Below are 12,384 nucleotides of genomic sequence, written 5' to 3' on the forward strand. Positions count from 1 at the left end.
GAGGCAGGGATTGGTGGCTGTAAAGAAGCATGGGCTGAGCCTATCATAGATTACTAACCCTCTGTGCATCATTATCACCATAGAAAATTTAGAGTTGGTCCAGTGAACCAGAAGCTTTTCAACTAAAAATACACCCTTTCCTGCTTACCAGAACGCAATCTCTTCCTTTTTCAGTTATTTACAAAAATTAAAGCATGGTACTTGAAAAGTCAATCCTCTGCTTCCTCAAATGTCCTTACTGCCAGAAGGTAATCCACCTTGAAATTTTTGATAGATTTCAATATCTAATAGTACATTTATTCAGAAGTAAATCCCACTGAGCTCAGTTGGGTATAATAGCATTAAACAAAGCTTGCTACATTAAAATATTGTGAGGGACAGCTTCCCACATTCAGTATTTACCAGGGACGCTTGAGTATTCTTTGTGGAACAAAATGTACAGTCAAGCAGGTAACACAGGACAGCTAGCACAGAATCACACTAATACAATGAAACTCCTCCAGGAATGTATTTATTTACATTAAAACACTATTATACAAACTGAAAAAAGAGACATTTTAGAGGGAAGGCATGCCAAGGCAAACAACCCTCTCACCCACTGCTATTTTTATCTATTGTATTTAAAGGGGAAATTCTATGAATCATGTCTTTTGGGGGAGAAAAAGAACTAAATACCCCGTCCCCAACCTACTACTTGATGGTTACTATTAAAGTCATCCCTCCCAAAATGTAACTTCTCCATCCAAATAAAACTCTTGCCCAATGGTTTTATTTGTAATTTATTTATGTAACACAGTGTAGAAAGCTATCAATTCATAAGCAACAATTCTATATATTATCCTGCAGAAACATTTGTAGGCTCCCTATTAATTTTTTAAATCAGCAGGCATTTTCCCCACCCCTCCCCTGCACCCTGCCCTGGTATAAAAGTGCTCGTGATTAACAGGGATGATACTTTTTCTTCTTTTTTTTTTAAGATGAAAAGATACATGGAAAAAACTTTACTCCCTCAATGCCTAAAGGTGTGCACATAAAACAGGCACAAAGAAACAAATGTGTATTCCCATGATTTTCTACATCACTAGTGCAGCAGAAGCAACAATCTGTACAATAAAATGCAACTGCAGAGGAAAATAATCTCAACTCATCTGGAATACTTTTCTAAAAAAAATCCAAAACCTTTTGTCTTTAAAATGCATAGTAAGCAGAAAAAGGAAAACTCAGCAAAGAGAAGCAGCTCAACCCCACATACACAAAAAGCATCCCCCATCAATTCTTAAAGTATATTTCAATTAGGACTTAATTTTTTGTTCATCACAAATCACAAGAATAATATACAACTGGCTAAAGGAGCTGTATGATAAATAATCAGGAAATAATCTATTCATGCACTAGTTAAGTACAGCTAACTTTACAGTACACAAAAACATTCATTAATAATGTAGTGTAAAGACTGAAATGTCAAGAAAGAGAATACATTACTGATTTTATAATTCAAGTTCAGGCATCTACTTGTGTTACAGCACAGCTGTCAAAAGGCGATAATGAGTAAATAATAAAACATTATTATTTTGTTTTGTTTGCTTATTTCCATATTACTTTCAGCTGAACATCGATGGGCAGTGAAGCAATCACTTTGCTGTCCAATTCATGAGGTTGCTATGGTGTTCTAGTTCTGCATTTGTTCAAAGAACTTGTAAGTTGGGTTTTCATAGCCATTTTGTTGCATCTTAGAAAGGTGGCGCTCCTCTGGTGTCACTGCAGCATCCACCTAAAGCAGGCCAAAGGAGAACACAGTCAAAGCCAAACATGTATAGCTCACAATTGCTTATTTATTCATTCCCAGCACTGGTATTCCCCCTACTTGTATAACTCTAGCTATGCAGAGCTAAAATTGTCCATAAATATAATTAAATGTAAGTTAAAATCTGTTACTGCCTTATTAAAACCTTCATCGGTTGCTTGAAGGGCAAAAGGGTGGGGGCCAATCTGATCTTGGGGAGGGTATGCTTTTCCAGAATGAGGGGGCTGCTATGCAGAATGTAACCTCTTCACTCCCAACAACACTGATTGGAATTGCCCAATCTGGAAGGAACAGAACCATTACAAAACAGTGCCTCCAATTTCCAAGCCTTTCATATGGCTCAAAAGGATGCCATGATTGTTGGCACTGCGTGCTGTTGAGAGATCTAACTGGAGAAGAAGTGGTGCACTATCCTCCTCCAAATGCCACTGCAGGTTATCCACAAAAGCCATCAGTGAGGTCGCCTTCCTATGCCCAAGCTTGAAACCCAATTCTAAGGGATCCAGATAATCTATCACATCCAGGATCTCTGTAGTTAAGGGTCAATCCCCTTTCAACAATCTTGCCAAGAAAACTTGGTTGGAGGCTGGGTGATAATATCTAAGATAGCTGGGTCAAGATATGTTTTTTTTGAGAAGGTGGCACATTACCATCTCCTTTAAAGCAGGCAGCATTACCGCAAGAGTCCCTATGCCACTCTCTGTTCTCATGCCCTTTCTGGACACCTGTACCATCCAAGGGGGAAAGAACCTAACTTGCAAGTCATTGAGCATATCCCACAGAGGATCCTGTCAACATCTTTAGGCATCACAGGCACAAAGGAGTCCAAGCTGGACTCGCAAGTTATCATTTCTGTCTTGTCATGAGACTCTGCCCATTCAGCTTAACATGAATATGAACAATTTTGTTCTCAAAGTGTCTGGCAAACTGCTCATAACAACAAGTAGGAGGATCTTTCACTATCCCATAACCCAAAAGGGAATGGGTCACTATAAATAATGCTGTTAGGACTCCACAGACACAATAAATGCAGAGAACTATTTATGCTTCCAAACATGGGCTCGTACTTATTAGTTAGAACAGGACTGACTGTGTTCCTGCTTGTGAAGCAGGGCCTTCATTACTGCATGCTCTGACATTGCATAAAAGATCCTTAAATGTCTTGTCATATAATTGCTTACTTGTTATGATACTCACACAGTTTAATCAATTTGTTTATAGTATAGGCTGGCATGATACTCTGATACTTTCGATAAAGATAATATATTATTGTTATTGGAGAACAGAAGGCAAAATGAACCAAAGTATTTTAGATGTGTCACTGATTTACTTGTTATTTTGAACTACTGTTTTTTTTTTAACATTACAAACACTGTGGGATTGTATTATTGTTATTATTGTTATTTTCATGATTACTAACAATCATGAAAGTATCAGAGCTTCCACTGGTTAACAGGGAATGATGAATCTGTCCTTCTCCCCAACTTTATATTGGGGCATCAAAATAATACTTCTAGATATAAGAAATACTGTATAAAGCATTGTTTATTTAACATTTGTTTAAGCTGTTTAAAAAGCAGATGAATGTTCAATCCTGCTACAATAGTCATTCAAATCATTCAAGTGAGGATTGGATCTGGAGAGCATCACAGCTGTCATTCACTATGTTTTGGTTCCCAATAGACACTATGTAGAAAGATGATACAGTCAGTGCTTTGGTCCACAGCTTAAACATTCTATAATTTCATACTTTCAAAAATGGTGACATATACCTTTTAATACCTTGAGACTTCCGAGATATACAATCTATTCCATGCTGTTACATGGCTGGCATAAAGAAATGTTTATTATAACTGAAATCTCAATTTAACCATTCTTTTGGAGCACAGATCTATATATCCAATATATCTCAGGGATTTTACTTGGAGAAACTGACTCATATATTAAAAAATTAGAATATTAAGAATATAGTTGACACTCACATCTCATATCATACAGGCAGTTAACACCATTATTTTAAATACATTGAAGCTACACAGATGTATTGTCTGCTTCTGAAATCATTTATGGAATAATATTTATTAGTTTCACTCACCTCCACTACACCATGATGGATAGATGTATACTGTTTCTTCTTTAGCATCACTAAAGTGATAACAATGACTGTTGCAATGACAACACCCCCTACCATTAGTCCAATGATGGCACCTTTATTTGAACCTACATCTTCAGCAAAGAATACCTAAACATAAAAATAATGAATTATCGAATTAGAAGATAACATGTTTCCAATGTATTTTTTAACTGTGCAAAGTGATGCATCTGCAATGTATAATCCAGTACTTTCTACAAAGTGAACAAGTTCAAACTAAATACTTAAATGTTGTTTCCTGAGGCAAATTATCATGATCTGATTCTCATATTTTAAAGTCAAGAGCACTTATTATTTATCATACGATGCTCTTGTAATCTAGGAAAGCAAGCATCAGGCAGTGAGTTCCGTAGGCACTCGCAAAGCCTCTCTGAAGAATAATTGGTAGGGCTTGTAAAAAGGCCTCCCTGCAGGAGTTTACCAAATAGACTGAGATAGTGGAATGAATACTGAGGAATTCCAAATCCTCAGATGGATGATCATTACGTTAATAAAAAAAAGTGGCATTTTAAGGCAAACTAATTTTATCATAGTTAAAAGGATAAAAAAAAAATGACCCCTTTTATCAGACAGATACTTTTCAATTCTCTGTTTCCTCGGCATATAACCTACAGAATAATTAAAGAATATAAGGAAAATCTTTCTCTGCTCATTTTGGCGCCACAAAACAAATCCTTCCTCAAGAATTTCACAAATATATATTTAATTCTTGTGAGCCTTGCAGGCTAGACCCTCCAAAAGTAGATTCAAATTCAATGTAGTTTGGACTCTTCTCTTTAGCCCTGAGAATCCACGATTATTAGCTTCAAATAGATGAAGTATCTTTTTTTTAATGAGCTTATTATTTAAATTTTGATGCAAATATGGTTCTTATGTAATTTTTAATTTTTGACAATATTTCACCTCATCAATGTTTTCCACAAAGATTAATATTGTATATCATTACTTATTTAATAACTAGAACAGATTGAGCAGCTGAAGAAAAAAACTAGATCCAGATACATAGAACTCAAAGAGGGTGTACTTTCTCTTTCACATGACTTTAAGGATTAGAAAAGAACTATGCTTCAATAAAACAAAGGTAGAACAAAACCAAAAACCAAAGTGTTGAAAACAAATAAGAAATTGCAGTTTAAAAAGGTAAAGACGCAGTATTTAATTTTTATTTTTCAAGTAAAGGACTTAGAGTCACTTCCCATTTTTCTCCTTCTGAATTTTTTATGGTTCTGGTACCTCTCTTTTCTCTTTCCTACTGTTATGCCTGAGTTGCAAGAAAGACATGCTATGAGTTCAAATCTCATTAAACCTAAATTTTTAAGATCAATAAACCCTGCTGTATGGAGCAAACTAGAAGGGACAGCAGGAGACCCGTCTCATTTAAATGGCCATCTGCTCACTCACATACAATGGAGATGGGAAATATGACAGTGGCCAATTTAAGAAGCAAATCAAATACTATGCTGAAGAATACAGAATCCATCTATGTCCACTGCTTACTTCTTTTTGTGGTTCTTTTCTTTAGCCATGCACTATAGAAAGGTTTTACAGGTAGTCCTCACTTACGTACAGTAACTGGGACCAGGAACTCTGTTGTTAAGCAACACAGTTATAAGTCAAAAAACCACATGACTGCACCGCTTAGTGATGGCAGTTCTGGCAGTCCCAGTTGCCTTTGCTAAGTGAGGATTGTGTGGGTCGTTACGTGAGGAGCTCACTTGATCACAACTTCTGACTTCCTGTTGGCTTCCCCATTGACTTTTCTAGTGGGAATCCAGCAGTGAAGGTTGAAATCACTATCATGTGACTGTGAGACACTGTGATGTGGTAATCGTGAGTTGGGTGCCAAGGTGTCCGGATCACAATCACGTGACTGTGAGGATGCTGTGCTGGCCGTAACTACGAGGTCTAGTCATACCTACCACTCATCAGAGCTATTGTAAGTTCGAATGATTGCTGAACAAGTGGTCATTAAATGAGGACCACCTGTATTTATAATAATTTACCAAAGAAGTTATATATATATACATGCACACATAAAAATATAATATAATAATATAAAAAAGTGCTTGCAAAATATTTTACTGACACTGAAAGAAAGATAATATGGTTTCTCAGGATCAAGATTTCATTAATCACAGGACAGCACCCTAAAGAGATTTATATGAATATGTTCATAAACAAATTTAGCAATGCAACAACAGTAATAACTATTAAACTATTGTTTAATTTAACAACTGTGGTATGCTGCCAAGAGCCACTTTGTGTGAGATGGGTGGCTATATAAATGTGACAAACAAACAAACAAATATCGAATCTAAGAATGGAGATTACACTCGCCAGTTTCTGATGATGTACTTCATATCCTGAATCATGTCTGTATTCTGCATCCATCTTTAATTCTGAGGTTTCTTCTGTTTTAACATTGGTTAATCCAGAGCCTGTATTAATCCCAAAAAACAAGAAGTGAGTAAAAGCAAACTTTTAAAAATAGTTATATGAACACCATCCACCAGAGCTGCCAACAGAAAAATATTAAGATTCACAAATTAAAAATTAGATAGTAAAAAGTAATTTGAGTTAAACAGAAAAATAGTGAAACAAGGCAACAGACTACACTAGTAATTTAGAGACTACCAACAGTCTCAGAGGAAAAAGAGGCCAAGTAAACTTACCAACAGCTTCATAGATCCGTGGAGACTTTGACAATAGGAAGGATAATTGAATATTAATTTGCAAATTTCTTCATCAGCCTTTTCCACCTTTTGCTTCCCTCATATGTTGGGGACTTCAGCTTTTGTTCCCCTTCAACTAACATGTTGGGGGTCTCCACTTTCCAAAAATATTTTAGCAATGCTTTATGTCTTTCCTATTACCCATCATATACAATTGAGAGCACCCCAAAACAACTGATGCAGAATTCAGTCCCTGATAATGTTCCTTTTCTGCATTTTCTTCATGGCAGTTTGAGGGAATTACCCATCTCTTCAAGGCAGTTACTGTGATGGAGTATGGGAGCATTACAGGAACTGCATGAAATACTTCCATCCCTGAAAATAAGTCTACTTGCCATCAACCTAAATCTTCAAACAAACAAATGTAGGATTGCACAAAAAAATGGTTTCTGTTTAACTCTTATTAAGTTTAGTGAAGGTTGTAATCTCAACTTGGTTTATTCCATTAGGAACTACAGTCATGCCTGAACGTATTAACTTCAGTAGTTGAACTGTCATTATTTTAAGTTGTATTTTTGTTATGTTTCAAACATACAACTTTCCAGTCTTAGTAGGAAACTAGTTTTCTTATTATATGCTAATAGAAAATGCATTAAAATTAACCATGATGTAGACACTGATGCTGACATGAGAGGGAAATTGAGTTGGAGCAAGTTTGAAGGCATGATTCTTATTCCTTAGTAGCTGAGACTGCTATGTCTCACTGTTTGAACTAGCCCATTGAGATAACTTACACTAACATCAAGAGAGAATCTTGGTTGCAGCTACATCCTGAATATTCTTTCATTTCTCAAAGTGCAAGTCCAAAATAGCATTTTTGGCTCATTGGGAAAAAGGGAAATGTTGGATGATCAGGCCCTAAAGCTATAGATTTGTACAATTGTAAAATGCTGGTTTATATGTTTCTCAGCCAAATGATCATTGCTAATATATTCTGATATTTAATTATCATTTAAATTAGTATTTAGGTAACTTCAACTCTTTAGACAAAACTGGAATGAGCTACATGGTGCCCATAGTACTGCAAAATTTAATAAAAATTAATATTTTAAAAGAAAATGGGTGAATATTAGCAAGATTGCCATTTATTTATGTATTTATTTAACTAAGCTTACATCAACTGACTCTGATCAGCTTACAATCCTAACATACATAAATAACGTTAAAATAGCAGAAATAGCCAAGCAATAAATATTACAACATTCCTATCTCAAGGAATAATATAATACCAATTGTATACTTTTACACGTTTTCTCAAGCTAACTCTCACTTAGATCTGTTGAAATAATCAGGTTTGATTGCTTTCCTAAATCTCAATAATGTTGGGGCAACAAGACATTTCAATATTTACATGTGATATTTTATCACCATCAGGGGTAAGTATGCTCAAATCTCATGAGATGTATCAATCTCATAAATTTTGTCCTTTATTTTTACTTTTGGGATCCACCACCTGAAATAGTTGCTGATCCCCTCTCCAGGTTCTGGCAAGACTCTTTTAAGGACTTCTCAAGGCTAGGCTGTCTTGATTTCAGAAAAGGCCATCCTTATCTTCATCCTTATGGAAGGAACAAAATAAAACTATGGCCTTATAGTTGTGATTAATAAAATAAGAAATATGTAATTAAAGAAATAATGATTTTATTTATCTGAGTGGGAGATTTTATCAGTATTTGTGCCATCTGCCTACAGAGGAATCTATACTAGGTTCTTTTCCAGCCTCCATAGCCAAGTGTATTAAAGGTTGCAAAATAATGATATTTTGGGATTGGATGAGGCTGGAGTAGAAGCCCTTAACCATGCTCCTGAAACAACAACAACAACAACAACAACAATAATCCAGTGAGGCACTACCTTGACGTGGTTGTAGGGCTTGCATGCTCCAAGGAGGATGAGAGCTATGCTAGAGGTTCAACCATACTGGACAGGTCTCATTAGAGGAGCCAGACAAAGAGTGCCTCTCCCATAAACAATATGGTGAGACAGAATTTACAGAAACCTATACCAGTTTGGTCATTGCCCAGGTCAACAAGGACTGTGTTAGGTGTTCTTATTCCTGGACATCTGGTGACAAGTGGGCTACAGGACTCAGGACCTTTGGCTGAGCAACCAGGGCCAGAAGCTGCAGGACAACTGGAAGAAAAGTTTTTTACCCGTCACAAATATACGAAAACTGAAAACAAAGAAATAATGATCTGTTATTACAAATCAAGTCCAATGAGAAGAGGATATCTGAAAAGAATGCACCACTTCTGGAAAGAACAACATCCAGAATAGAAAATAACAGAACAGAGGCTAGCACATCAATGTTGATTTATAATATGAAATAAAGTATTCACAGAAGTAGGATTGAAAGAACTGCAAAGGTTTATTCAGGGCAAAGAATTCAAATCCTTGCCAGAAGTAGCTCAGTCTATAGAGACAAACCAGGGGGATTTGACAATAGAGGAAGCCAGCATAGCTATTGAATCATTTTCATTTCCAAAGCAGGCACCCTCTGCTTTGCCTTCTCCTCAGAAAGAACAAAGCCCTCTAACCAAAAAACAAGAGTAACTGAAACAAAGAATCACTGAGCATCTAGAACAGCACAAAAACAACAGAATAAGCTTGTCTGCATTGAAGCTTGTTACAAAGAAACAGCTAGCCCAATTATTAAAATATGCCAATAGTGTAATATCAAATATAAGCACCAGCTCACTGCAAGAAAGAAACCAACTGATGTACAGCACAGCTGCAGTTATAACTGAATACCTTGGCTGCAAACAAAAAAAAGAACCAAACAGTGCACTGCCAAAATGGAAGATTAGGTTGAAAAACATGATCAGCACACTCAGATCAGATGCAAGCAAGCTAGAACAAATGAAAGAAAAGAAGCTGAAGAACAAGAAGACTAAAGAATACCTGATCAAGAAATAGCACCTAGAAACAAGGAAGACCAAAGAAGCACTGGAAATAATAAAGCAGCAAATAACAGCCATAGCCAAGAAGATCAGCAGATATGAAGCTTTGTACACTCTAGGCAGAATCTCCAATTTCATTTGAATCAGAAATGTTTCTACCAATCCATCAATGGAAAGACTGCAATGAACCAGTCAACACCTGACAAAGAAGAAACAGTGCAATTCTTGGAGCAGCTATGGGACAACCCAAAGAAATACAACAAGAATGCAGCTTGGATAAAGGAGGTGGATGATGATGATGATGATGATGATGATGATGATGATGATGATGATGATGACGACGATGATGATAATCTGAAATGAAAGAATTTGTAATAACAGCAGAAATGGTAAAGAAAAGGGCAAGGAAGATCAAGAATTGGTCAGCACCAGGTAAAGATGAACTGCATGGTTTTTGGCTGAAACATCTGACTGGTCTGCACCCACTCTTTCCCAAGCAGTTTAACAACATACTGCAAGGAGGTGAAATTGAAGATTGGTTAACATCTGGCCAAACGTACCTGATAATGAAAGATCCAACAAAAGGGGCAGTACCAGCAATTACAGGCCAATTACCTGCTTACCAACAACTTTGAATTTGGTGACTGCTATGGTAGCTGATGCAGTCCAGCAGCATCTAGTTCAAAACAAGCTCTTTCCATCTGAGCAGAAAGGAAACTGCCCAAATAGCACACGAACAAAAGATCAGCTCCTAATTGACAAGATAATTTTGGAAAACTGTAAGAGAAGGAAAACCAACTTGAATGTAGCTTGGATTGATTACAAGAAGGTATCTGACTCCCTGCCATATGATTGGATATGCCTAGAAATAACAGGATTTTGTAGAAACTTCAGAAGCTTGTCATGGCATTGATTCCTCTGTCAACAATCCTGGACAAGTGAGGCCATGGCTATCAAACATCAAAAACATCTGCTAGGCTATTCCACCTCCTTTACATGGACGATCTGGAGCTGTAAGGAAAAACACCATCTGAAATGGAATCGCTGCTCAACACTGTCCAAATATACAGCCAAGATACTGCAATGAAGTTTGGACTGGACAAAATGTGCCTTACCGTCAACAGGGGATAAATAGTGAAAAATGAAGGAATCAAAATGCCCTATGGAAATGACATCAAGAGTCTGGATGAGGAAGATCATGAGAAAATAATGACAATGAATCATGCCCTTCATCCACGCAGCGATGTTGAGAGTCTCTACTTACCAAGGAGCATAGGTGGGTGAGGAATGTTGCAAGTACACCACACAGTTGAAGAAGAAAAAAAGGGCATTAGATGAATACGTGAAGGACAGTGAAGAAGATGCACTGAAGCTAGTATAGTAAGAAGGCTTACTGAATACCAAAGAAACCAAGCTGGCCTATAAGAAAGACCAAATGAAGAAAAGAGACATGGCAAGGAAAAGTATTACATGGTCAGTACATAAAACAGCTAGCAGGTAAAGCAGATAACAAGACCTGGCAATGGCTAAGAGCAGGAAAGTTGAAGAAAGAGACAGAGAGGCTGATTCTGGCTGCACAAGACCAAGCCTTAAGAACAGATGCATATAAAGCCAGAATTGAGAAGACAGCAACAGACAGCAAATGCCACCTCTGCAAGGAAGCTGAAGAAACAGTGGACCACCTAGTCAGCTGCTGCAAGAAGATCACACAGACTGACTACAAACAACAGCATGACAAAGTAGCAACAATGGTGCATTGGAATATCTGAAAGAAATACCATTTGCCTGCAAGCAAGAACTGGTGGGACCACAAAACAAAGTAATAGAAAATGAAGAAGTTAAAGTGCTCTGGGATTTTAGAATTCAGGCAGAAAAGCACCTGCCACACAACACCCCAGACTTAACAATTGTTGATAAGAAAGACAAAAAGGTCTGGATAGTGGACATTGGAATACCTGGAGACAGGAGAATAGAAGAGAAAGAACTGGAGAAAATCACAAAATATAAAGACCTGCAAAAGAAGTAGAACTGTAGCATAAGAAAGCAAAGATAGTACCAATAGTAATAGGCACATTAGGTGCAATCCAAAAACATCTGGAGCACCACTTGAACACCATCGTCATTGACAAAATCACCATCAATCAATTGCAAAAGGCAGCTTTACTTGGAACAGCTTACATCCTGCGAGGATATTTTTAACACCATCAAACAACATCTGCCTATCCCAGGTCCTTGGGAAGGACTTGATAGGTGGATAAAAATGCCAAATCCAGTCTAAACATCTGGCTGACTATGCAACCAACCATTATAAAAATAATGTTATTTAAACAGCAATTTTTTTCCTGAAGAAGATATATACAGCTTTTTTTCTCATTTCTCCCTAGGTGATTTGTTGCAAGCAAGGCCTGGACTTGTGAGAGCACTCTGACTTAATTTCAGAATTGCTCTGTCCCGGATTCATAAAATAACAACAATTAGTATGTAGAGCTGCAGTTTCTAAACAACAACAAAATTACAGTTTCCTTCAAATATTGTCCCTTATAATCTGTTTTAATAAAGCAAATATATGAAAATTTGCTAGGGAATTGATGCCACAAGCAGGCTACAACAGGTCTATCGCTTGAAAAACAATGAGCCCAGGCTGTGGCGACTTATGCCATAAAATGTATTAGTGTTGGATATAAAATCTTGCTGGTTGCATAATAGACTGGGAAGTATGGGTATCTGTCAATCTTTCGGTAAGTTTAGGAAAAACTAGTGGTTAGCAGTTTTCTTCTTGCTCTGTATCAGTATAAA

At 36.9% G+C, this 12,384-nt stretch overlaps 1 protein-coding gene across 7 annotated transcripts in view; it reads right to left on the bottom strand.

Moving 5' to 3' along the window:
* Positions 1–495: 495 nt before the first annotated feature.
* The window catches only part of APP (amyloid beta precursor protein), a 126,314-nt gene continuing 114,425 nt past the window's right edge, over positions 496–12,384 (bottom strand). For 4 of the 7 annotated variants that reach the window (XM_007430628.3, XM_007430627.4, XM_007430626.4 and 1 more), the window contains 3 exons: positions 6,294–6,394; positions 3,900–4,046; positions 496–1,771 (listed from right to left, as the gene is read on the bottom strand). In XM_007430628.3, coding sequence (XP_007430690.1) covers positions 1,670–1,771; positions 3,900–4,046; positions 6,294–6,394 — 350 coding nt within the window. In that variant the 3' untranslated portion in view covers positions 496–1,669. Of the gene's footprint in view, positions 1,772–3,899; positions 4,047–6,287; positions 6,395–12,384 lie in introns of all 7 variants that reach the window. The other 3 variants (XM_088144609.1, XM_088144608.1, XM_088144606.1) reach the window with 1 other exon arrangement.

The sequence above is a fragment of the Python bivittatus genome, unplaced genomic scaffold (genome assembly GCF_059951505.1).
Source record: "Python bivittatus isolate LINGU-HERP-01145 unplaced genomic scaffold, Pbiv_v1 ctg000350_np1212, whole genome shotgun sequence".
NCBI lineage: Eukaryota > Metazoa > Chordata > Lepidosauria > Squamata > Pythonidae > Python > Python bivittatus.